The sequence below is a fragment of the Lacerta agilis genome, chromosome 10, assembly GCF_009819535.1.
Source record: "Lacerta agilis isolate rLacAgi1 chromosome 10, rLacAgi1.pri, whole genome shotgun sequence".
NCBI classification, from domain to species: Eukaryota; Metazoa; Chordata; class Lepidosauria; order Squamata; family Lacertidae; genus Lacerta; species Lacerta agilis.
The window spans coordinates 4,968,572-4,994,606 of NC_046321.1; the positions used below are offsets into that span (position 1 = coordinate 4,968,572).

General features: G+C 45.4%; 1 protein-coding gene across 1 annotated transcript in view; it reads right to left on the reverse strand.

Annotated features, from left to right (window-relative positions):
- Window positions 1-351: 351 nt before the first annotated feature.
- The window catches only part of LOC117054087 (collagen alpha-1(VII) chain-like), a 65,118-nt gene continuing 39,434 nt past the window's right edge, over window positions 352-26,035 (reverse strand). Inside the window, 18 exon segments of the mRNA XM_033162545.1 lie at window positions 352-540; window positions 3,059-3,307; window positions 4,093-4,248; window positions 4,903-5,043; window positions 5,900-5,935; window positions 8,062-8,100; window positions 10,148-10,189; window positions 11,239-11,274; window positions 11,415-11,450; window positions 14,004-14,075; window positions 14,329-14,373; window positions 15,868-15,948; window positions 17,535-17,570; window positions 19,665-19,724; window positions 21,117-21,188; window positions 21,932-21,964; window positions 23,393-23,428; window positions 24,659-24,694. Coding sequence (XP_033018436.1) covers window positions 352-540; window positions 3,059-3,307; window positions 4,093-4,248; window positions 4,903-5,043; window positions 5,900-5,935; window positions 8,062-8,100; window positions 10,148-10,189; window positions 11,239-11,274; window positions 11,415-11,450; window positions 14,004-14,075; window positions 14,329-14,373; window positions 15,868-15,948; window positions 17,535-17,570; window positions 19,665-19,724; window positions 21,117-21,188; window positions 21,932-21,964; window positions 23,393-23,428; window positions 24,659-24,694 — 1,395 coding nt within the window.

Below are 26,035 nucleotides of genomic sequence, written 5' to 3' on the forward strand. Positions count from 1 at the left end.
CGTGTGCCCAAGACATCGACTCTGTAAAGCATATTTTGCTGCACTGTGTGAAATTCGAGCAAGCCAGGGCTGAACTGATATTACCCCTGTTAAGACTTTTCCTGGGAAAATCAGATGCTTACTATGTCAGGTTCCTACTGGAAGACTGGACAAATGATAGAACATTAGCAGTGGCGAAGTTTCTATCGGTGGTGGCAAGAACCAATGATCTCTCTTCCTAAGTCTGTACATAATGCTTATATAACCTGAAGGCGGGCTGTCAAAACTGTGTACTGTTTTATAATGAATTGCTGGGTCTCTGGACCGTAATAAAGATTTAATAATAATAATAATAATAATATGCATCTTTCTTTATTGAGTTCTGGAGGAAGTGCTTACACTGAATAGGTCTCCATCTGTCTTCATCTTTTCTGAGGTCTCTGTTATCTGATGTGGTGCATTCTCTAGCGAGTGGAGATGAGACTCTGGATCAAGATGAAGGGAGCTCTGTTCTACCTGAAGAAACAGAATAATCTCTTTTTGGGTGTCATAGGGGATATTAAACAGAACGCGAGCCAATCACGTGCTACTGCGGCACATGCAGCCAATGTTGCTTTATTTATTTTTTATTAATGGAAATACCATTTCGAGGATCCAAAAATCAACAATAGTGCTTTACTCAGCACAGGTAAGACCACATTGGAAATCCTGTGCTTACTAATATAATGTTGGACGATTGGGAGAGGTTGTGGAGGGAAGGTATCAAGTTTACTGCATGTAATGTATTAAGAGAAAACATTATGAAAATGATATGCAGATGGTATTTAACACCAGTGAAATTGGCCAAGATGTATCATGGTATGAGTAATGAATGTTGGAAGTGCAAACAAGTAGAAGGTACCTTCTATCACATGTGGTGGACGTGCCCAAAGGTAAAGGACTTCTGGGAGAAAATTTATAATGAACTTAAGAAAGTGTTGAAAAACACATTTACTAAGAAACCAGAGGCCTTTCTGCTGGGCATGACCAATCATGAGATCCCCAACAAAGATAGAACATTTTTTATGTATGCCACAACAGCTGCTAGGATTTTAATTGCTAAAAACTGGAAAACTGAAGAACTACCAATAGTGGAAGACTGGCAGATGAAGTTGATTGAGTATATGGAACTCGCAGAACTGACCGCGAAACTCCGAGACCAGAGGGAGGAGAAGGTGCAAGAAGACTGGAAGAAATTTAAAGAATATTTGAAAAGACGTGAAAAGTTAGATATCTGAAATTGAAATCAGCGGATATTATAGGCGATGGCATTAAAATGTTAGTTTAAAATAGAATATAAGAAGTTAGAAATGTGATTTTTTAATTTTTTTTATTTCTGATAAGAATAAGGTGATAGATATAAGATGATAGATAAGGATTAAGATTAGTTGTAAAAGAAGAGTTAAAGTGGTTACAAAGTTACTACAGTATATTTGAAATGAACGCAGAAGAGAGGGCATGAGGAAGTCCCATAAGTAAGTTTATAAACACGTTTTAAATAGTAAAATAGGTGTTTGAATGTAAGGTGTGTTTTTGGTTGTTTTAGTTGTCTTTTTATGTATTGTATTAGTTTTTTGTTTTGTATTTTGTAGCTTGTATTTGGTATGTATTTTCTCTTTGTATTTTGTTTAAATACCAATAAATTCTTATAAAAAGAAGAAGAAGGAAATCCTGTGCTTACTTCTGGGTGTGTAGCTAAGAAGGCTGCTGGAAAAAAAAGACTGATAATGTGAGAGTTTGAAAGAGGATCAGGATCTGGAGGATAAATATTGAGAAAAGGTCAGGATGTCCTGAAATGTAATCGTAGCAGTGGCATCGGGGTTATCACGTTTGTTGAGGTCTATAATTTTTGCTTAAGGATCGAGCTCAGAGTATACACAGCTGATAGGCTGGCTTTCCAGGCCAAGTTACTCTTAGTACATAAAGTCCTCAACAGCTTGAGACCAAAACAAAATAAAAAATAAAAAATTCCTTCCAGTAGCACCTTAAAGACCAACTAAGTTTGTTCTTGGTATAAGCTTTCGTGTGCATGCACACTTCTTCAGGTATCCGAAGAAGTGTGCATGCACACGAAAGCTCATACCAAGAACAAACTTAGTTGGTCTCGAAGGTGCTACTGGAAGGAATTTTTTTATTTTTTATTTTGTTTTGACTATGTAACTTAATTTGTATGAGTATTTGGAATTAGCAAGAATGACAGGGGCAATTGGGAACCAGCCAAACCAAAAACTCAAAAAGGAGTGGGAATGTGTTAAAGATTATCTGGGAAAACATTGTTCTCAGATAAAACCCTTAATACGTTTCGACTAAATTTTGCAAAGTAGAGATCAGATAGTTAAGATATATTATGTATTAGAAAGGCAAAAAGGAAAAACAACATAGTTGAAAAGAGAAATGAGACAGAAGAAGCCGCACTGAGGTGGTGGGAAGTCACTTGTGTAGAAATATTGTTATTGTTTGGTTTTTATACGTGTACAATATATGTTAAAGAGTGAATGGAATATGTATATGAATAACCAGTTTAAAACTCAATAAAAAGCAATTTAAAAAGAAGCAAAGGGAAAACACTCCTGTGAAAGTGAACTATTACGTTTTCATGCACCCAGAAGGAAGGAAAAGAATTTATTTTAGAAACAATAATGACCGATTTATTGGGAATTGATAATTTGTTGAGTCGCCTCACTTGTAGATATTGGAAATGTTAAAATACTGTATGTGCAGGAACTAGCAGGGGGATAGCTGGTGGTTAAGGATGATAACTTTACAACAGCAACAAAATTATTGTAGCTTAATTGCAAGGAATGGAATTAGAAATAACTGGGTAAATAATGGAACAACAGGAGGAAACTATGGGCACATCAATGATGGCATGTGGGGAACCCATTTTGGGGGAAATTGTATTACATTTGCTTTAATTTGTGGCTGATTAGGTAAAATTTGGGAAATCAATAAAAATGATTTGGCAAGAAAAGAGGAAAACATCCTCTGTTCCTGGTTTACAATACCAATGCTTTACCTCTCCCTCTGTCTCTGTCCTTACAGATGTCTCTTCCAGAGACCAAACTCCATCCTGGGTCACCAAGGTGGAAGCCTCAGTAGCTCCTGCCTGCTCCAAAGAGTCCTCTTCCATCGTCCTTTGAGGCAGAGTTGTGCTCTGTCTGTCCGGATTGTCCTTGGCTTTCTCAGCATCCAGCTCCCACAGGCCTGTGTGGTTGGCTGTCACTTCTGACACCACGTTGTCACCAGGATTGTGGCTAGCAGTTGTCACAATCTTCAGATCTGCAACGGTCTGATGAAATAAAGAAAATGCAGCTTGTGAGGCACCAGGGAACAAAACTTCTGGGAGCTGAGCCAGCCACTTTATCTTAGAAGGGAGTTGAGGAGAAGCCTTGAGAAACGAAAACCTGCCGGAGAACGACCTGAAAATGATTTACAGGTTGTATCTAACTCCAAGTAGATTTGCTAAGGTGTATAAGACTGAATCAGATAAGTGCTGGAGATGCAATGAGACTAAGGGTGCGCTCTATCATATGTAAAGGTAAAGGGACCCCTGACCATTAGGTCCAGTCGCGGACGACTCTGGGGTTGCGGCGCTCATCTCGCTTTATTGGCCAAAGGAGCCGGTGTACAGCTTCCGGGTCATGTGGCCAGCATGACTAAGCCACTTCTGGTGAACCAGAGCAGCGCATGGAAACACCATTTCCCTTCCTGCCAGAGCGGTACGCATTTATCTACTTGTACTTTGACGTGCTTTTGAACTGCTAGGTGGGCAGGAGCAGGGACCGAGCAACGGGAGCTCACCCCGTCACAGGGATTCAAACTGCCGACCTTTTAATCCCTTTACCTTTACATTTACGTTATATATGGGTGGAAATGACGCACAAAAATGCTGGACTCAGCAAGGAGAATTGGTTGGCTCTGCCTGTCATTGGCTCTGGCGCCACCTAGTGTTGGTCTCCCAGGCTCATGCCCTGCCAGTTCCAACCAGGACCAGCAACCCAGCAAAAGATGATTCCTCCCCTCCACAATACGAACCTTCCCCGTTTTGGGTTTAGTTCTAATCTGAGCAATTACCTGAGCAAGAGTGGCAGGCAGGGAAGTGGGGGGAGGCAAGAGATATTCCTCAGCTTCTGTGACTGGGGATTCCAAATCGATGCTCAGCTCTTCTCGGGACACTTCGGTGGTGCTAGCTAGATGCTCGCTGGGAACATCAGAGTTCCGTGGGCTCTGCTAAAAGTATGCACACATATGTGTTATAGGAATTCTAAGGTCACACACACACACACACACACACACACACATATATATGTGTGTGTGTGTATATATATATATATATATATATATATATGAGAAAAAACAATAATTTAAAAACCACTTTATACACACACATGCTCCATTAAAATCATACAGATAATTACAATAAGAACAACATGGCACCAGCCCTATCATTAAAAGCGGCCAGTTTCCAAAAGCCTGCCAGGAAACCGAAGAAGCAATCTTTCCGCCACTGGCTAAAAGCGTTCCTGTTCACCCAAACCTTCCCAGCCACTAAGATAGTTCAGGTCATTCTAATCTGTTTTAGTAGCCTAACGTTTGTATGTTTTAAGTAGGGTTGTGAAATAAGTAAAATAATAATAATAATAATAATAATAATAATAATAATAATAATAATAATAATTTCATTTTTATAAATATCATATTTATAAATATCATAAATATAACAAACAGTCTTTACCTGCCAGCAGAAGGACAACAAGGAAGGAAGGAGCTAGCTGAGTTTCCCCAGGCAGGGAGTTCCAAAATCTGGGAGCAGCCACCAAGAAGGCCCTCTCCTGTGTCCCCTTGTCAGGGTGGCACAAAGTGTTGTCCTTCTGCGATACTCACCACATCACCCGTGGTCTGCTTAGAGCCTTGCTTCTTCTTGGCTGACTTCCCCTTCCCCTTCCTAGAGCCGGCCACTTGCTGGCTCACCAGCTCAACCCCGTCCCGTAGAAGCAGGTCAGACAGCTCCTTCAACAGCGCCAGCTGCAAGTTAAAACAAAGAGGCGCAGCAGGCTAGATCTCATGAAGCAACCAAGAGGAGATTGGTGTGGGCATCCTGCCGAGACAATATGGTCCAAATACTGGATCTCCTGTCTGTCTTTCCTTTTCCCCTTGCGCTAGGTAAAGGTAAAGGGACCCCTGACCATTAGGCCAGCATGACTAAGCCGCTTCTGGCAAACCAGGACAGTGCACAGAAATGGCATTTACCTGGTAAAGGGTCCCCTGACCATTAGGTCCAGTCGTGTCCGACTCTGGGGTTGCGGCACTCATCTCGCGTTACTGGCCGAGGGAGCGGCCTACAGCTTCTGGGTCATGTGGCCAGCATGACTAAGCCACTTCTGGCGAACCAGAGCAGCGCACGGAAATGGCGTTTACCTTCCCGCCAGAGCAGTACCTATTTATCTACTTGTACTTTGACGTGCTTTCGAACTGCTAGGTGGGCAGGAGCAGGGACCGAGAAATGGGCGCTCACCCCGTGGCAGGGATTTGAACTGCTGGCCTTCTGATCGGCAAGCCCTAGGCTCTGTGGTTTAGCCCACAGCGCCACCCGCGTCCCTGGCAGGCTATTAAAAAGACACAGTAGGCCCTCAACTTCTGTGGGGGGTTACATTCCTAAAGCCTAAATTGCAAATGCCACCTTTACAGTTCCATGACGGAAGGAAGGTAAGAGATAAATGTAAGAAAATGTCGTGAGGAGTTTATTAGATTTGCTTAGCTATTTTGAAAATTAGTTATACAGTACAGTGGTACCTCGGTTGTCAAACGCTTCGGAAGCTGAACGTTTCTGTTTTCGAATGTTTTTTGTCTCTGTAGGTCATTTAGTAGGTTTGCAACCTACCTTGATTCCATAAGCTTCAAAGACCATTTCCAAATCCTGCACCCGGAACAAATGGCAGCAGTAGTCATAAACAGGATTGTTCATCATGTGCAATGCAAAGGCGAGAGATAGAAAAAAATAGTTTTCAGTTGCAAAGCAGTCTCCTATCCATATGCACTGTATATGCATTATAACTCCATGACACTAGGTGCCGCTGTGGAGTTCCGTTTTTGCCAACCCGATTTCTCATGCAAAGCGTACAACGCATTTAACTGAAACATTTCTCTGATGTGTCTAGATCCAGACAGAGACTCTTAAGTGGAATTAAGAAAAATATCTTTATTCAAGTAACGGGACAGGCTTGGCAGCAGATGCAGAGTTTTAAGAGTTCAGAATCTGGGAGGATATTAGAACAGGATAGAAGGAAATTAAAATGTAGTGCCTGCTTCCTTTATAAAGTTCCTGCTTTCTACACTTATATTCCAGCAACTGAGCTCCTTTGATTCCCCTCGGAGCTATCCATTTAGATGCATATGGGTTTGAGATCTGACTGCGCATAACCAATATACATTTTCCCATTCAGAACAGATGGGTATACAGTCAGAGCATAAACCAGGCATCCCCAAACTTCGGCCCTCCAGATGTTTTGGACTACAATTACCATCATCCCTGACCACTGGTCCTGTTAGCTAGGGATCATGGGAGTTGCTTTGAAACTGCTAGAGGAGGACAAAAATCAGTGAAAACTGAGAAAGTTTGAGGATATAGGACATCATCTCACAGAATGGTTACAATACCACCAACTGAACGACATCTTTAAGGTAGATTTAAAAAAAATAGTTTTGCGATGGAAATATTGGAATTAGAGAAAGGTCTGTGAAAAATAATGACAAATTATTTTCCGAAACGTACAGGCTATCGTTAGACTTGGAAGTAAAAGAAGAAGTAAAATCGGTTACGGTGCAGTGGGCGACGGACTTTGGATATAACATACAGGTGGCGGAATGGGAAAATGTATGGAGAAGGGAACTGAAATTTACAGCTTGTTTTACTATAAAAGAAAACTTTATGAACAGATGGTACATCACCCCCAGCAAATCGGCCAAAATGTATAAAACCAACTCAAATTTATGCTGGAGGTGTAGAGAGCTAAAGGGAACAATGTACCACATGTGGTGGGGTTGTAAAAAAATAAATAAAGAGCTTTTGGGAACTTATATATAATGAATTTTAAAAACTGTTTAAAGCAATGTTTATCAAAAAACCTGAAGCCTTCCTCTTAGGTATTATGGCATCATACACCCAGAGAGAGAAAAGCAGGATTTTTTTTTGTACGCAACAACAGCAGCAGCGAGGGTGCTGGTTGCCACGGTGTGGAAAGGAGATAAAATCCCATCAAAAGAGGGGATTGAATACATGGAACTAGCGAATATGACGGAAAAGATGAGGGATAGACCGACCCAAAAGTTTTTTTTTTTAATTATAGGCAATATTTAAAAGAACATTGTCCCCATATTAAAACTTTAGAATGCTTTGAATAACTTTCAGAATTGCATAAGGTATAAAGAACACAAATAAGATATACAGTGGACACTCGGGTTGCGAACGTGATCCGTGCGGGAGGCACTTTCGCAACCCGCAGCGTTCGCCACCCACAGCACCGCGTCTGCGCATGTGCGGCTCACGATTCGCCGCTTCTGTGCATGCGCAAAGCGCAGATTAGCTTTTGTGCGCATGTGCGAGCACCGAAACCCGGAAGAAACCCGTTCCGGTACTTCCGGGTTGGGCGCGTTCGTAACCCATGCCGAACGCAACCCGCAGCTATCGTAGCCCGAGGTATGACTGTAGAGGCAAGTAACAAGGAAGCGAAGAACCCACACCAAGGAGGCTGGAAGTCAACGGCAGAAATGTTTTTGTGGTTTTGTGTCGTACTGTTTTCTTTCCTTTCTTTCCCCCCTTTTTATGAGTTATGTGCTTTTTTGTTTTGTTTTTGTTTTCACTGTGTGTCTGTGTTGATTATAAACCAATAAAGATTGAAAAGGAAGGAAGGAAGGAAGGAAGGAAGGAAGGAAGGAAGGAAGGAAGGAATTTGCTTCCAGCTGCCACTGAGAAGTTTCATTTTATGCCCACCCTATTGGAGGACTGATCAATGTCTCTCATCACCAACATTTGTCTGGATTTACCTTGAAGTCTGTTCCTTTACCAGGTGGCCCAGGGTCTCCCTTTGAAGAGAAGCAAAACTGGTGAGTAAATGAATCTGTCAGTTCAAGCACAGACCCTGAAATGGAACATTCATGCAGGCAGCTGATCCTTTGTGACCCCAAGATCATCTGTCAGAGAAGGGCCACAGAAACGATCAAGGGGACACAGAAACTCCCCAGGGAGGGAAGCTTATACCATGCAGAATTTGGTAGTTTAGATATGAGGCAAGGGTAAAGATGTATACAATAATGCACTGTGTGAAGAAAGGGAAGGTTTTTCTCTCTGTCTCATAATACGAGAACCCAATCCTGCTGGGGCAGAGCGGAAGGTTGGATGATTCAGGACAAAGAAAAATAAAGGATTTCTTTATTGCTGAATTCAACAGTGTAAATAAATTTTGATGGATGCCAACAATAATGGAATACTGAATGGTTTGGGTTTTTTGTAAAATACGCAGGGTTTTATGATCTGCACAATGAACCATGGAAAGAGAAGAAGGGAAGTCATTCATATTTCAAAGATGTTTCAATTAGTATTTTAAATGGTAAAACAGAAAATTATATATAAATATAGAATTGCCAAAAAAGAAAATAAAGGATTTCTTCGCACAGCACAGAGCTATACTGTGGAATTTGCTTCTGCAAGATACAAGAACGACAACCAACCAACCAACTTGGAAGAAAGTGGGTTGCACAAATTCACGATACAGCCTTTGTGCTTGTTAATTTTTTAAAAATATGCATTTATTGTATTTTAAATATTATTGTTTTTATCACCTAGGTGTTTGCCAACCCGGGCTCCTTTGGGAAGAAGGGCGGGATACAAACTTAACCAATAATTACAGGAAAGTAAGAAGAACATAATAATGACTAATAATAAAAAATCAAAGAGGCCTGCTGAATCAGGCCAAGGATCCATCTTTCTTGTCCAACAAATCACAAGAAAGGAGATTCCAACTCAACGTCAGGAAAAACAAGAATGAACTTAGTTGGTCTCTAAGGTGCTACTGGAAGGAATTTTTATTTTGTTTTGTTTTGTTAAAATAGTGTTTATGGAAGACAATCTTACTCGGCTATGAGTGATCGCCAAGTGAAGAAAGAAGAAGCAGCAGCTACGCCCAGCATCTGTGAGAAACATCAGGAAGGTCTGTGGCAATCAGATCTTCCTTGCGGGCTTAATCATAGAATCCTAGAGTTGGAAGAGACCACAAGGGCCATCCAGTCCACCCCCCTGCCAAGCAGGAAACACCATCAAAGCATTCCGCTTAAAGACCTCCAAAGAAGGAGACTCCATCACACTCCTTGGCAGCAAATTCCACTGCTCTTACTGTCAGGCTTCCCAAGGTACATCTGGTTGGACCTCTGCTCTGCCCTAGCAAGCCTTTTCTCACATCCATATGTAAAGCAAACGGGCAGAACCCCTAGCACCACGCCACAGCAGGTTCCAGAGCCCTTGGTGTGGGTTGTCTCCTGACATCAGAGCTTTCTCGAAATTATTTTCTGTAAATAGGTCACCGTCGTGCCTACATGTGAAGTGGTGTGCCGGTGAACCTGGACTTCATGTGTGGCAGGGTGCTCCTTGATAAGATTTGGACCAGGTTGCTCTTCCACACCCCAACTAGCACCATCACCAGGAACATCTGGGTCCTCCGCTTCAACGTCTTCTTCCAGTTCTGCGGTGACCGCAACACAGTCGACTGAGGATGCTGTGAAGTCTTCTCTTGATGGGCTCTCAAGTGAGAAGGGCGAAGAAGGATCCCATGCTCGATGGACTTCATTTCACAGAAATCTGGTATCTGCCTCTACAGATTCCGGTGGAATGAAGGGCATCCAAGCCACGGACTGGCATTCTCTGTGGCAGGTCGTTGCGTCCATGAAGCACTGCGGTCAGCTGGAGATACATCTTTGGCCCGGGCCCTGAGGTTCCCCATTCTAGGTGGAGAACGGCAGCTAAGACCATACCCCCATGAGATGCACAAAGGGTTTCGACACGAGCCAATGAACTCGTCCAAGTCATGCAAGACATTCAGTCATATCACTAATATTTCAGTAGGGGAAGAAGTGGTACCTTCTCTCCTTTGACGGCAATGTTGCTTTCCAGAGGAAGAACCTACAATTGTCAGAGGAACATTGATAAGAACGTGGGAAGGGGGGAAAGTCCCTTTCAGAGATGAGAAGCACCTCTTGTAGTTGCTTGGCCATGTTCTCCAAGCACTTCCTTTTTTATTTTAAGGGGGGGGTGTGATGTAGATGACTTTCATTCTTTTTTCTAAAGGTTTTCATAATACAATAAGATACAGAAAACTAATGTAAAATTTTTTTTTCAAAAACAAAAGCAGCTACAAAAAGTACAAATAGGTAGAACACAGAGTTCTTAAAAGTAGTTCTTAGCCCTTAGCACCCGCAGAAGGTAGTAAATAATAATAATAATAATAATAATAATAATAATAATAATAATAATAATAATAATAATTTATTACTTATAACCTGCCCATCTGGCCGGGCCTCCCCAGCCACTCTGGGCGGCTTCCAACAGAGACTGAAAATACATTAAAACATCAGTCATAAAAAATTTCCCTAAACAGGGCTGCCTTCAAATGTCTTCTAAATGTCAGATAGTTGTTTATCTCTTTGGCGTCTGATGGGAGGGCATTCCACAGGGAGGGCGCCACCACCGAGAAGGCCTTCTGCCTGGTTCCCTGTAGCTTTGCTTCTCGCAGTGAGGGAACTGCCAGAAGGCCCTCGGAGCTGGACCTCAGTGTCGGGGCTGAGCGATGGGGGTGGAGACGCTCCTTCAGGTATACTGGGCCGAGGCCATTTAGGGCTTCCAAGGTCAGCACCAACACTTTGAATTGTGCTTGGAAACGTACTGGGAGCCGATGTAGGTCTCAGCTGTCACCTGGGATTGTTCCTTTATCCTCCTAGTCTCTCACCCCGGAAGACCAACATTTCCCAGCCTCCTGCCCAGGGTCCTGCATCCACTATCTACCACCCCCATGAGTATACAATCCCTTGGCCTTAATTAAGCCCTCGACTGGAGCAAATCTCCCCAGTTAGCTTGGCTTTTGATCTGTGTGTGGCACATTTGCCAAGGAATGAGACACCATCTCTTTCTTCCCATCTTGCAATATTTCCCCAGGAGAACAAGCATTTACTCACGGTCTTTCCAGGAGTTCCAGGGGGGCCAGGCTGTCCCTGCAGAAACACAACACGTATATATGCTGACATGGAAACAACCACCACCACCCAAGATATGAATGCAGAAGGCTACCCCACTTGAAAGGTGCATTGGATGGCTCTCATGCAAGGCTAAGAAGGAGAATTTGCAAACCTACAGATTCACCCTTGTCTCCTTTCTCTCCGCCGGCTCCCTAGGAGGAGGAAGAGAAAAGCAGAATGAAAGAGGAGTCAGAGGAGCAAGCAGTGCTGTCAAGTATCCCGTTTTCCCCGGGATTCTCCCTTATTTCAAGCAGTTTCCCGCTGCTCTCCCTTATTTTTTATTTCCCTTAAATTTCCCTTTTTAATGGAAGCAGCTCCTCCCCTGCTGGCCAGGGACTGGGTGGGAAGACCTCACCTACTTGGAGAGAAAAGCCTCAGCCCTCAAAGCAAGTGGGAGCCATTTCCCATGCTTACAGGGGGGTGTATTCCTCCCCCTGCATCAGCCCCTATCCGTTGCCGCTGAGCCCCTCAGCTGGCCAATAGGGTTAGCTGGTGGGTGGAGCCTGGCTGCCTTTGAGAGCAGCTGCTGCTTCCTGTCCTGTTTTGATGGGATCAGACAAGAAGACGATGGGGCTGCCCTCCTCTTTGCTGGCTGCCCTCTTCTTTGCTCCACTCCGAGCCCAAGCCCACTTGGAGTTTACATTGCTGCTCCAGCCACTTTTGCTTCTGGCTCCGCCCACCACCGACATGTGACTGTCCCCGGGATAGGTGAGACTGCTGATCCCTTATTTTCAAATCCGAAACTTGACAGCTATGGGAGCAAGTGCTGAGCTGAGCGTACTTCACCACCTCCTTTAGAGTTGCATATGAATGCTCACAATCCCCCTTGGTGTGGCAGCAGGAGTCCACAAATCCACAAATCTGCTTGCAGGGGACGAGTGCCTCGGGTGGCTTGAAAAGAGGGTCAGGCAAATTTATGGAGAATTAGACTACTGGCAGCTACTTAGCCATAATGGCTATGCTTTGTCTCCACAGTCAAAGGTACCAGTTGAATACCAGTTTCTGAGAATCTCTGGTGGGTAGAGCGCTCTTGCAATCATGTTCTGCTTGCGAGCTTCTCACTGGCACCTTGGAACGGGATCTTGGACTAGATGGGCCACTGGCCTGATCCAGCAGAGCTCATCTTATATTTTTAATTATCAACATTTTATTTTGATTGCCAACAGATTCTCCATTCAATGTTCTCTGCTATTGGGGCAACGTAGTGCAATATATTCTGGACCCAAGTTTCAGCATTGCCACTTCGCAGAGCTACACCTTAATGCAAGCATGGGGTACTGTCATGGGCCTGGAGTCAGCTTCGCCTGCAGAACAGCAGCCTGAAGGGGGAGAAAGCGGAGTGACTCCACTTGCAGCTGATCAGCCTTCAAGGACACACAGGAGGAGGCAAGGATGGGAACCGGCTGGCCGCAACCTTCTGAAGCAGAGTTTCCAGCAGCAGTCAGACGCTGGAAACAATGCTTGTAATTCCTGGCCCTAGTTGTTGCTTCCTGCTCAACTTGGCCCTGTGATCATCAGATTTCCTGACCCCCTGGATGTTCTGACCCACATGGATTGCTTTTTGCCCAACCCTGGGACTGGACCTGACTTTGGATGCTGAGTTTGGCGCTGTGGGTTAAACCACAGAGCCTAGGGCTTGCTGATCAGAAGGTTGGCGGTTTGAATCCCCTTGACGGGGTGAGCTCCCGTTGCTCGGTCCCAGCTCCTGCCAACCTAGCAGTTCGAAATTACGTCAAAGTGCAAGTAGATACAGTGGAACCCCAGGTTACGCACATCCCAGGTTGTGGACGTTCGAGTTAAGAACGCCTGCAACCCGGAAGCGTTTCCGGAGCGCGCGCGACCCCCAGATGTGCAGAATGCTTCTGCGCACTTTGTGCGTGCGCAAGAAGCGCTCAAATCGCGCTACTTCCGGGTATTTTCTTTTGCGGGGGCGTTCGTGTTACACACGCCCATGTTACGTAGCACGATTCGGAACAGATCGCATGCATAACACGGGGTGCCACTGTAAATAGGTACCGCTGCGGCGGGAAGGTAAACGGTGTTTCTGTGTGCTGCTCTGGTTTCGCCAGAAGCGGCTTAGTCATGCTGGCTACATGACCCGGAAGCTGTACGCCAGCTCCCTCAGCCACTAAAGCGAGATGAGCGCCACAACCCCAGAGTCGTCCGCGACTAGACCTACCCCACTGAGCTCTGCACGCTGTTGCTCAGCAACAAGACTACGGCAATAAGCCTATTCAGCCCAAGTGTCACATGCCAGGGTGGGTGGGGCCAGAGGCAAAAGGGGGTGGAGCAAAGGATGCCACTCTTAGCTTTGCACAGAAAGCCATGACAGAGATTTCTACACACACACATACACACACACACACACACACACACACACACACTTCTCCCTCCTCCATACAGGAAAACAAGGGACACGACCCCAGTTTTAAGGACACATTCTAGGTGGGCAAAAGCACTTGAGGAAAGCGTGAGCACGTGCAGGGCCTTGGGGGAATCCCAAAAGCCAGATAGAAGGGGCTGGGGGGGGGCACATGTGCCCCCACAAGGCAGAGGTTCCCCACTCCTGCATTATGCGATTTGTAGATCTTTCTTATTCAAGGCAGGCTGCAGTGCTGAAAATATTAATATTTTGGCAGCCTGCTCACAAAAGTGCCAGAATTATTCCGACCCCCGCTGCACAATTCCCCTTGTATCCAACTTACATCCTTGCCCGTTTCTCCCGCCTCTCCTTTCATCCCTCGCTCTCCGGGACGTCCTGGCAGACCCAAAGGACCCTGCAGAAGAATCGAGGGAACATGAGCAACTTGGGCTCAATTCTCACCGAGTTTGCTCCGCCTTTGGGGTTGAGCTTTGGACAAGGGTCTGACTGACATGACTGAATGCTCCTGGGCAGACAACTCCCCACACATCAAAATACTCCCTGTAGGTAAATAAAAACCTAGTGTGTCAGGGAAAGAGGATTCGCTGGGTAGCTATGGAGGGTTTGAGGTCTCCATAGCATCACACAAATCCGGAGATATTCCTTACCCGAATTCCTCTCTCTCCAGTCTCACCAGGAGTGCCTGCTTCCCCCTGGAAGGACAGAAAAACCGATGCTCAATGCAATACCCTCTTAGGAGCTTCAGAGCTGTAGATGCACCCCTGTAATGCCAGGAAGCCCCAGTGCTATTTTTCTAGGAAAAGAGGTGCTGAAACTCACCATGAGCACCCGCTCTTACAATGGCAATGGTACACATCTGAGAGGTGCCACTGAGTTCTATCTGGGGGGGGGAGCTCTGGGAAGCCCTATTAAGACTTCTTACATGGACGGTATGACTGTGCATTACCATGTCCTGAAAAGCCCCAGAAAACTGAGCAAAAATGTTGATGCAACTACCTTGGTTCTCAAACGCCTTGGTACTCAAACAACATAGAATCCAAACACTGCAAGCCTGGAAGTAAGTGTTCCAGCTTGGGAGCTTTTTTCAAAAATCAACGTGCTCCGTTTTCAGTGTTATGCTTACAATTTGAGTGTTACACTGAGGTCTATCTGTTTTTGCTATTTATTTTGCGTTGGGGGGGGGGCGTGTGGAACCCAGTTCAGCTGCTGATTGATTGATTGATTGATTGATTGTGTGACTGATTGTTTATTGCTTTCATTTTATGGATCAATGGCCTCATTAGATAGTAAAATTCATGTTAAATTGCTGTTTTAGGGGTTGTTTTTAAAAGTCTGGAATGGATCAATCCGTTTTGCATTACTTTCTATGGGAAAGCACGCCTCGGTTTTGGAATGCTTTGGTTTTGGAACGGACTTCCGGAACAGATTAAATTTGAGAACCAAGGTACCACTGTAAATATGTTAGCTTGAGTACTCAGTGGGTTTGAAAACCCCATTTAAAAAGAAACCAGAAGCCTTTTTACTGGTCATCCTAGGCCAAGAAATTCCAAAATGTGATAGAACTTTATTTATGTATGCCACAACAGCAGCTAGAATTTTGTTAGCTAAAAACTGGAAGGCAGAAGAAATACCAATGATTGAAGAATAGCAGATGAAAATGATGGACTATATGGAGCTCACTGAGATGACCGGGAAACTTCGTGACCGGAGGGACGACGCGGTGGAAGAAGAGTGGAAGAAATTTAAATTATCCTTAAAAAACTATTGTATGATTGAAAATTAGATATAATTTGGAAGAAAAGCCAGACTGTAGATTTAGAGTTTGGTTATGATTGTAGGAACTGTGAAGGTATGAGTTAAGATATTAGATAGGATTAGTGATATTTTACAGTAAAGTAAGATATTTAATGATGGTAAGAAGTTACTAAAGATGATTGACAAGGAACACAAGAAGTGGAGATGAGAGGAAGTCAAGATACAATGTAAAGGACAGACGTTAGTGAAAATACTATGTTTTTCTTTTTCTTTGTTTTTAAATGTAGGTTTGTTTTTTTCTTTTACGGTTGTATTGTTTTGTGTTTGTTTGTTTCATTGTTGTTTTCTGCTGAAAAATTAATAAATATGTTTTTAAAAAAAGAAATTGCAAAATTCAGCTCCCCAGACTTGTACTTTTCGTTTCTACTTACATCTTTACCTCTTAGGCCGGGCACCCCAGGTCTTCCGGACGGTCCTTGCTCACCTTTCTCACCTTTTGGACCAGTTTCTCCCTGAAGTAAACAACAGCCAAGATGTCGGTCTATTAAGCTTAACTTTTTCCTCCCTCTTCATGGTCCTGAAAAAAACCCACCTCCTAAAAGCTTCCCTGAGCCCCAGAGGGGGGGAAAGCTCCCACTGGCACCAATGGGAGCTTTTTACAGGTATAATAATAATAATAATAATAATAATAATAATAATAATAATACATTTTTATTTATACCCCGCCCTTCCCGATTTAAAAACAACAAATATAAAACGTTGATTCAAAACTTTAAAAACAGCTTAAAAACAGCATAAAGTACAAGGTAAATGTAGCATCGCCAGGGCTAACTGGCCAAGTTGGTCCTGCTAGGGCCAGCAAGGAGACCAGGGAGGAATTTAAATGTGGGGTCCCAGAAGGGTATCTTCATAGAAAAGAGGAAGGGAAAAGGGAATGGAGGATCAGGCTAAATTGAAGGCCGGGCGGAATAGCTCTGTCTTACAGGCCCTGCGGAAGGAGTTCAAGTCCTGCAGGGCCTTAGTCTCTTGGACAGAGTGTTCCACCAGGTCGGAGCCATCACTGAAAAGGCCCTGGCCCTGGTGGAGGACAATCTGGCTTCTTTAGGGCCCGGGACCCTTAAGATATTATTATTCATGGACATTAGGGTCCTCTGTGGGACATACCAGGAGAGGCGGTCCAGTAAGTATGAGGGTCCTAGGTGGGTTTTTTCCTCCCCTGCCCATACATTGGGGTCTGGATGAAAACTAGGCTGTCTCACACCTCCTTACTAAAGGATGGGGAATAAACCCATCCAATTCAAATTTGAAAATGAACCATGCTTGCAATCCATTTAAACCACACACATTGCACTTAAAGGCACCTGCTACATAACTACCACTGAAGTCTGTAGCTTAGCCCATGTGCTATGAAGATTAAGAGAAATACCGTATTTTTCGCTCCATAGGGCACACCTCGTTTTTAGAGGAGGAAACAAGAAAAAAAATATTTTTTCTGGTTTTCCTCCTCTAAAAGCCCTGTTTTTTTGAGGATCAGCTAAAGGTTTTGCCACTTTTTTTGCAAAGGGGGAAAAGCAAAGAGGAAAAGCCCCGTTTTTATGGGGTTCAACTCACATTTCTGCAGCTTCTAAAGGAAAGGGAGTCTTTTCTACAGTTTCCAGACAGATAATCTAATCAGCCAGTCACATGTCGCTGGGGAAACAAACAACCTCCCTCTGCAGCACATTCAACAAAGGAGGGCGGGGCTGAAAGGGAGCCCGGGACTCTTATCTCTCTCCCGATCTCTTGCTGACCAGCTGCTGAGTGGGGTACTTTCAATACCCTCTTTTCTCTATGTAAAATAAAAAGTATGATCCTCTTTTGGCCCCTGGGCAATTCAGCTCCAGATACCGCCATTCTCTCCATAAGACGCACAGATATTTCCCCTTACTTTTCAGGAGGAAAAAAGTGCATCTTATGGAGCGAAAAATATGGTACATGCTTAGTTTCAGGCTTGTTGTCGGAGTCGGTGAAATACTGTATGTGAAATTCTCTGAATAATCTGGCTAAAAAGTATTGTTAAAAGTATTCTGCGCCTTGCGCTGGTCAGTTGCATCCTCACCTTTTGCCCTGGCTTCCCAGACAAGCCAACGTTTCCCTGTTAAATTTATTGAAAAGGTTAGTGAGGCATTCAGGAATATGCTACATGCACTGGCAAAACAGAATACAGGAAAAACACCAACAACCAAAATGAATGAATGCATGAAATGATCAAGATCAGGGGTAGGCAAACTAAGGCAGCAGCTCTCAGACATTTCGGACAGGGGTGTCTCTTAGCCCTACCTGGAAACCCTGGGTGTTGTCCCCGGAGCATTCTGTGTGCAAACTCTTAAACTGAGTCAGTCTGTGCGGACAGTGAGACCCAACCAGTTTGAAGAGGGAGTGTGTCCGAGCACAGAGATTTCCAAACTTCCTACCTTCAGGAAATCCTTTCCATGGTGGCTTCTGAAGAAACCCTGAACATTTGCCCTAGAGCAGGGGTCCCCAAACTAAGGCCCAGGGGCCAGGTGTGGCCCAATCGCCTTCTCAATCCGGCCCGCAGACGGTCCGGGAATCAGCTTGTTTTTACATGAGTAGAATGTGTCCTTTTATTTAAAATGCATCTCTGGGTTATTTGTGGGGTCTGCCTGGTGTTTTTACATGAGTAGAATGTGTCCTTTTATTTAAAATGCATCTCTGGGTTATTTGTGGGGCATAAGAATTCGTTCTCCCCCCCCCCCCCAAAAAAAATAGTCTGGCCCCTCACAAGGTCTAAGGGATGGTGGACCGCCCCCCTGCTGAAAAAGTTTGCTACCCCTGATCAAGATCCTAGTAGGGTTTGCCCATCCTGAAGGTCTGCCACTATGGCCATCCCTGATGCCCCTGGAGAAACAAGAAGTTTGCTGTGGCAGTTTTGGCAAGATCTTGCTAGAGCCCTTCAAAATCTCGTGAGATCTTGTGGAACTCTTGAGAGATCTCGCGCCAGAACGTGGAAGCCACCGCCACAGTAAGCGAGGCTTTGCCGAGGTTGGCACTGTCCTGTTTCCATCCCTGGGTGCCAGGGAATACGGCTAGAATGTTGTTCCTCTAAATATCTAGCCTGCCAAACTCCCAGGACTTGCAAAGGCCACAGTGAAGTCAGTACTGAGCTCCATGGGATATTGGTTTGACTCAGTTTAAGGTAGCCTCCTCTAACTTAAGGGCACAGCTGTATTTCAGTGGCAGACCATCTGATTTGCATGCATCTCCCTGTCTCGAACTCTACACAGCTGCTGCCTGTCAGAGCTGGACGAACCAACGTTCTGACTTTATATATAAGCCAGCTTCCTGTGCTGTTATTCAAATGCTGATTCGTTTCAAAGCATAGCAATCCAGAAAGTAACATTGTTTACATAAACATTGTCACATTAAAAATCCCTCATAAATCAAACTATCAGTTAAAATGGAAGGGGTTAATTATATATTTACCTGAATGTATTGTTAGTCTAGAAGTATAAAAGTATAAAAGTGCCTCTGTTAAGCTTTTCTGTATGAAACCGCTCTGTAAAGCTGTGAACTCTGATCTGCATTGCACTGGCAAATGATGACTAAGTGTCTGGAGATAACAGTACACAGAGAGTAACTGTCCTTGTACAGAGAGGAACTGTTGCCTAGGTCAGAGATAGGGTGGCCTTGCTAGAGTGCGCATGAACCAACTCAGGGCTAAATGTCCTTTTGCCTTATATGTCCTTTTGCCTTATATGTCCTTTTGCCTTATATGTACAACAGGAAATGTACAACAGGAAATGTTCCTTATATGGACAAGAGGAAGAGCCAGGGAACTGTCTATAAGAACTGTCTGAAAATTGACTAGTTTTGTACTTGCTTGGCTATCTAAACACCGAAGTACCTCTGCATGCAGGAAATAAATCTTTCTCTCTCTGAAGCCAGCAGCCTCAGGTGTCTTTCTGCTCCCATGTTTTCTCACCGGGCGCAACCATGGGAACCCGTAGGGGCAAATAAGGCTTCAAAAATATATATATGCACAAGGCAGTGTTGCTCTGTGTGCAAGCTAGCATAGGAAAACCCACAGACTTTGCTTTCAAATTATGTCTGGAAGGGCAGGGAGGAGAGGAAAACTCCAAAAAGCCAGATTCGCTTCATTCCAGTTCTGCCCCTGCTTTCCTGTCTCTCCTCTTTTGATGGACACTCACTGCCCCGTTTCCCAACTCACCCTTTCTCCTGGCTCGCCCTTCAGCCCCAGCTGTCCTGGAATGCCAAATCCCGGGCTTCCCTGCAGAGATCAAGGCAAAATTCAGCCCAAAATTTCGAACCTTTTTCACCGTTTCCTGAAATACTCTTGCAGAGTAGCAAGTCCAGAGCTGGCCTGGTTTCCTGGTTTCTAAAATGCAACGGGGGTAACCCGTTTGAAAGAAAAGGGAGCTCGGAGCATTATTTTGGGACCAAACCAGATGTGGCCAGGTGCAAAAGAGGACAGGGGTTCTGCAGCTTTAATTTCTGCATATGGACACCCGTGACGATGGTAGACCTTTGAGTCTCAAGGCGCTGGCATTGACTTTCAAAGCATTAAATGCCTTGGGACAGAGTGATTTGAAGGACAGCCTGCAATCATTTAAACCAGCCTAGGCTTTAAGATCGGCCTCTGAGGCCCTCCTCCCACACCCACCATCAAGTCCCACCATGCTGGTGGGCAATCAAAACAGGGCCTTTTTAGTGGTGGCTCCACATCTTTGAAATCACCGTGTTTTTCGCTCCATAAGACGCACTTTTTTCCTCCTAAAAAGTAAGGGGAAATGTCTGTGCGTCTTATGGTGAAATGGCTCCCTGTCAAGCCTGCTATTGCGAGTGGCAGGTAGCGGTGGCGAGGGGGGGAGGAACGAGCAGCATCTCCGCTGCCCGCCGCTCGCAAAAACAGGCTTTTGCGAGCGGGGGCGGCGGCGGGGAGAAGCGAGAAACATCTCCGCTGTAGCGGAGGGTATGCTGCTTGCTCCTCCACCACCACCCCGCCCACAAAAGCCTTCTTTTGCAAGCGAGGGCGGAGCGAGCAACATCCCCTCCACTATAGCGGAGATTTTTCTCGCTCCTCTCCGCCACCCCCGCTCACAACAGCCTTCTTTTGCGGGCGGGGGATGGTGGAGGAGCAAGCAGCAGCTCCTCTGCTACAGCGTCAAGGCGGCTCTCCCCCCACTTGCCTCAAAGCCAGCCAGGGATAAGTGGAGGACGCATATGCTATAAAAAAAATATTTTATTGTTTCCCCCCCTCAAAAAATAAGTGCGTTTTATGGTCCAGTGCGTCTTATGGTGCGAAAAATACAGTACTTCCTAAAAGGGAGCACATATAGCCCTTTGAAAAGCCAACTTCAGGACCATTTTGCTTTCGATTGGGCGTTTTGAGAAAAGAATTGGGAGTTGGGTTTTCAAACTGTTTCTAACATCTGTCCTTTCTTTTCTTTTAACTTTGCAATTGGGTTGCTTTTACTTGTATTTTTAAAGTTTGTTTTTGTTTTGGTTAATCTCTTTCGTAAGATGCCTTGAGAACGTTTTCCCCCTGAAAAGTGGTGCATCGGTACATAAAATCTCCTGGAGAACTCGCACTGTGAGACAAGTGACAATTGCAGAAAAAACCAAAAGGCTAGCACTTTAAATGAATAATAAATACACTGACCTTCTCCCCCTTTTCTCCTTGGTCCCCTGGGTCTCCTTTTGGACCTGGGGGGCCAACTGGCCCCAAATCCCCCTGTATAAAGTGACGAGAAAGAGAGAGAGAGGGAGGGAGAGAGAGGGAGGGAGGAAATTGCAGTGCTTTTTGAACTGTGTCCTAGGGAGTTCTAGAAAGTTTACTGGGCAGTGATGGTCGATGAGCTCTCCTAAAAGGCACCCATTTGGATGTGATTCTTCTCTCTGAACGGTACATTATCAGCCTTAGGTGTGAGGAGGACAGCCAAGAAGATCTGATCCGGAAAAGCTCTTTTAATGGCACAGAAGGCAAACACCCACCAATGCTCTAAAATCCACAGCTTTCCTTCAAAACCTTGCTGGGGGGAAATGTAAATGGTAAAGGTAAAGGGACCCCTGACCATTAGGTCCAGTCGTGTCCGACTCTGGGAGTGTGGCGCTCATCTTGCTCTATAGGCCGAGAGAGCCAACGTTTGTCCGCAGATAGCTTCCAGCATGACTAAGCCACTTCTGGCGAACCAGAGCAGCGCACACAAACGCCGTTTACCTTCCTGCCGGAGTGGTACCTATTTATCTACTTGCACTTTGACGTGCTTTCGAACTGCTAGGTTGGCAGGAGCACGGACTGAGCAACGGGAGCTCACCCTGTCGCAAGGATTCAAACCGCCGACCTTCTGATCAGCAAGCCCTAGGCTCTGTGGTTTAACCCACAGCGCCACCCGAGTCCCTTAGGGAAAAAATGTTCCCCCTCCCAAAAGATTGACAGCCGCCTCCACATACGCTGCCTGCTCCTGCCCTACTTACCCTGGTACCTTTCTTGCCTGAAGGTCCCACCACCTGTGGAGTAAGAGACCACAGGTAAGTCTCTCCACCCAATCCTAGCCTTGCTTGCCTGGGAGCAGCGACTTCTGTCACACGTTATTCTGTGTTCCAGGGACGGCTGCTCATCCAGGAAGAGGCCAGGAATATCATGATCTCCACCCCACCCCAATGGCAGGCATGGAAAATCTCACGCTCCTAATAGCATGTATGAAGAAGGGCCATGACTCAGTAGCAGAGAATCTGCTTTGCATGCAGAAGGGGCTGGGTTCAATTCCCGGCATTTCCAGGTTAGGGCTGGGAATAACTCCTGTCTAAAACCCCAGTGAGCCTCTGTCAGTCAGTCATCTTCTTCTCCTTGGCGATCCCTCATAGCCGAGTAAGATTGTCTTCCATGAACATGGTCTTAACAGTGAGTCTGTATTGTGGAGGGCAATTCTGGATCCACAAGTCCTTCCACAGTGGGGACATAGGTTTCTGGATAGGAATTGATCACAGTGAGGGCTTGTCAAGCATGCCTTCCTCTTAGGACGTTTCTCCCTTGTGTTCTGAGTTTGAGTGTCTTCAAAGTCCACGACACCTTTGGTAAAGGCTGTTCTCCAACTGGAGCGCTCGCAGGCCAGTGTTTCCCAGTTGTCGGTGTTTATACTATATTTCTTAAGATTTGCCTTGAGAGAGTCTTTAAACCTCTTTTGTTGACCACCAGCATTACGCTTTCCATTTTTAAGTTTGGAATAGAGTAGTTGCTTTGGAAGATGATAATCAGGCATCCGCACAACATGACCAGTCCAACGAAGTTGATGTTGAAGAATCATTGCTTCAACATGGGTAATCTTTGCTTCTTCCAGTACACTGGCATTAGTCCGCCTGTCTTCCCAAGTGATGTGTAAAACTTTTTGGAGACACCGTTGGTGGAATCTTTCAAGGAGTGGGAGATGGCATTTATAAGTGGTCCAGTCAGTGTAGACCAGGCATGTCCAATAGGTAGATCGTGATCTACTGGTAGATCACTGGACATCTGTGCTAGATCACTGGTAGATCAGTGGCTCCCCCCAAAGAAGCTAAAAAAACTTTGGCTCCCCTAAGACAACTCAACATCTTTGCCCTCCACCCCTAAAATGACCCAACCCACCAAAAGCAGGGCTTTCCTTCCTAACACAAGCTCAATGTCGCTTTCCTCCTCCCTAAAGAAGCTCAACAACTTTGGCCTGAACCCTCCAAAAGGGGGTAGATCACTGCCAGTTTTTAACTCTGTGAGTAGATCGCCATCTCTTGGAAGTTGGCCACCCCTGGTGTAGACAATATGGAGCTGGAGAGACCCAGGGTTTGACCTAATACGAGACAGCTTCTGATGATATTGTTGCATGCCGCTCCAACTGAACTATTATAATTTGGGCTGGAGAAACCTTCCTAATCACTGCAAAAAATAAAATAAAATACACTTACACCCATAGCTGGAGCACCAGGAAATCCTTGGATGCCCTGTTAAGGAAGGGGGAAAGTCAGGGTTAGCAGGAAAGGGTGTGTTAAGGGTGAAATTCCAGGCCACGTGTATTGGGGTGAAAGCCCAACTGAACTGAGAAGGGAGAACACTACCTTCTGCCATTTCAGGGTTGGGGCAAACTTTTGACTCCACAGGCCAGGATTGTTTTCATGGGCCAAATTTGACAGGTCCCACCTGCCAGTCACATGGCATCATTATGATGGCCCATGATTGACAGGGGGTTGTCCTACCCACTTTCTCAAGCTCTCTTGCACAGGGTTCCAAAGCAACTGAAAACCAGCTGGTGAGTGGGTGCTTGGGAACTATAGCGCAAGGGGTGCTGCCAGACCTGTGCTCAGTGCTGTAGCAAGCAAAGAGCTTCTTTGTCCCCACCTACTTAGCGTCGGGGAGGAGAAAGAAGCCTGCAAAACTGCAGGCTTCAGTTGGGCTGTGCATACCTGTTCCCGGCTAGGGACAGGTGTGTGCGACCGAACTGAGCAGAATGTAACCCCTGCTTGTCAGATGTCAAGCAGGGGTTAAGTCCTGCTGCAGCCAATGCAGAATTGAACCCCACCTTCCCACCCAGCTGAGATGGGGAAAATAGCTACATGGGCCAAATTGGCCCCCTTGGTAAGCCTGTCGGGTCGGCCGGGGGGCAAGGATGACCCCCAGGCATAATGCAAGAATGATTCCAGCCCGTCTCTCCCATCGGCGTCCAGTGTGCAGCTCTAGGGAGTTCCGACAGCCCTTTTCGACAATTTATAATGACTCATGTCTTGGAGACACTGAGCACATATTCATAGTCCAGCAGAGATAAAACGCAGACAGACTAAGGCTGAGGTTGTGTGCACTAAAACTACTTTGTTAAGCGTAAGGCAGAACAAAGGAAAACATGTCTCCTCTCGCTGAGAGAAGTCTGAAGAAAAAGGTAACAAACGGAAACAGTAAATTATCCGCTCCCGTGATTTCAACAATCAGTGCTGGAATGCATAACACAGACATGTGATCTGCACAGTGAGAGGAATAGAAAACCCAACAAAGCCATGATTGGCCTGCAGTCGAAAGGTTCCCCAACCCGTGTGCCCACAGCCTGAAATGGTATGGTCTATGTCCACAATGAGCACCCCAGGTGAGCATCAAACCTCAGTTCTGGCCGCCCAATGACTCCGCACCCCCCATTTGCTCTCGCCACTGTGATCCAATGGTCTCTCCATGCTGTTTTCACTTACTTGGTCTCCTTTGGGCCCAACAGGACCTGGAAGACCCTAAAAAAACAAACAAATAAGAGAAATTGAAAGTGTACGTGTTTTGATAGAATTGTTTTATTGTGTAATTTAAGTATGTGTGTCTGTATATTTTTTTCATTTGTAAACTTTGCTGTTGTTGGAGAAGAGGGTTGCCTCAGAGTGGGGTGGGCCAAAGAGTTAGGAGTCAGGATGAGACCAGGAGCAGAACCTGACAAGTAAAGCTAAGGTGGGACCTGGTGTTCCAGGGGTGGGGCCTGTGAAATCTCATCAGACTTGGGAGGAGCCTGGCAGGTCTGGGGGCGGAGTCTTTAACTGGAGTTGACTGCCCTTCCAGAGCCTGGAGCTGGATAGCTCAGTTGGTTAGAGCGTGGTGCTGATCATGCCAAGGTTGCAGGTTTGATCCCTGTATGGGACAATTGCATATTCCTGCATTGCAGGGGGTTGGATTAGATGATCCTCAGGGTCCCTTCCAGCTCTACGGTTTTATGATCTGGGTTTGTCTGTTAAGATATATACTGTTTATGTACTGTATATATCATTCCCGTTCTTAATCTATCTGCGGAAAATGCAAAGCATCAGGCAACAGAAAAGTAATTAAATGCATATTTAAAATGCAACCAGTCAAATCAAATGGTGGCAGATTATTATTATTGTTGTTGTTGTTGTTGTTGTTGTTGTTGTTGTTGTTGTTGTTATTATTATTATTTAAGCAGCCCATAATACTGTTGACAACAGATGGCATCCAAATGACTTGTCATGAGAGCCTCAATTGGTGCCTACAATTCAGTGAAGGTTGCAGCCGGACATCTCTGGGGAAGACATTTTTTAAATGCAGCATCACTACTGAAAGGGTCCTGTTGCTGTTCCAGCACCCATCTCTTCTCTGAAGATGGACATGCCTCTGATGAAAATCTGACAGCCTGGACATAACTGTCTGATTACCTACAACCAGGGCCAGCGCATCCATTTAGGTGAACTAGGCAGTTGCCTAGGACGCCAAAATGGAGGGGGCGCTGGCCAGCCTGCCCCCCGCCGCTGCCCGGTGCCGTTCTGCCAGCGGCAGAGTGTCGGGGAGGGGGGAGCAGCCCGAAATTGGGCTTCTCCGCAGAGCTGGTGCTAGGGATTGGCAGTGGGGGGCACCAGAAGGTGATCTCGCCTAGGGCGCAAAAAAAACCCTAGCACCAGCCCTGCCTACAACGATGTGGTTTCTCTGATCAGACTAGCAAAAATAATGAAGGGTGCATTGAATGTTCCGCTTGTATACTTTATGAGCTGATGGCTTGTCCTAGTCTTGAAAAAAGGATGGTTCTTAATTTAGATCATATTACCTGAACTTTCCTGAAAAAACATTCACAGAAA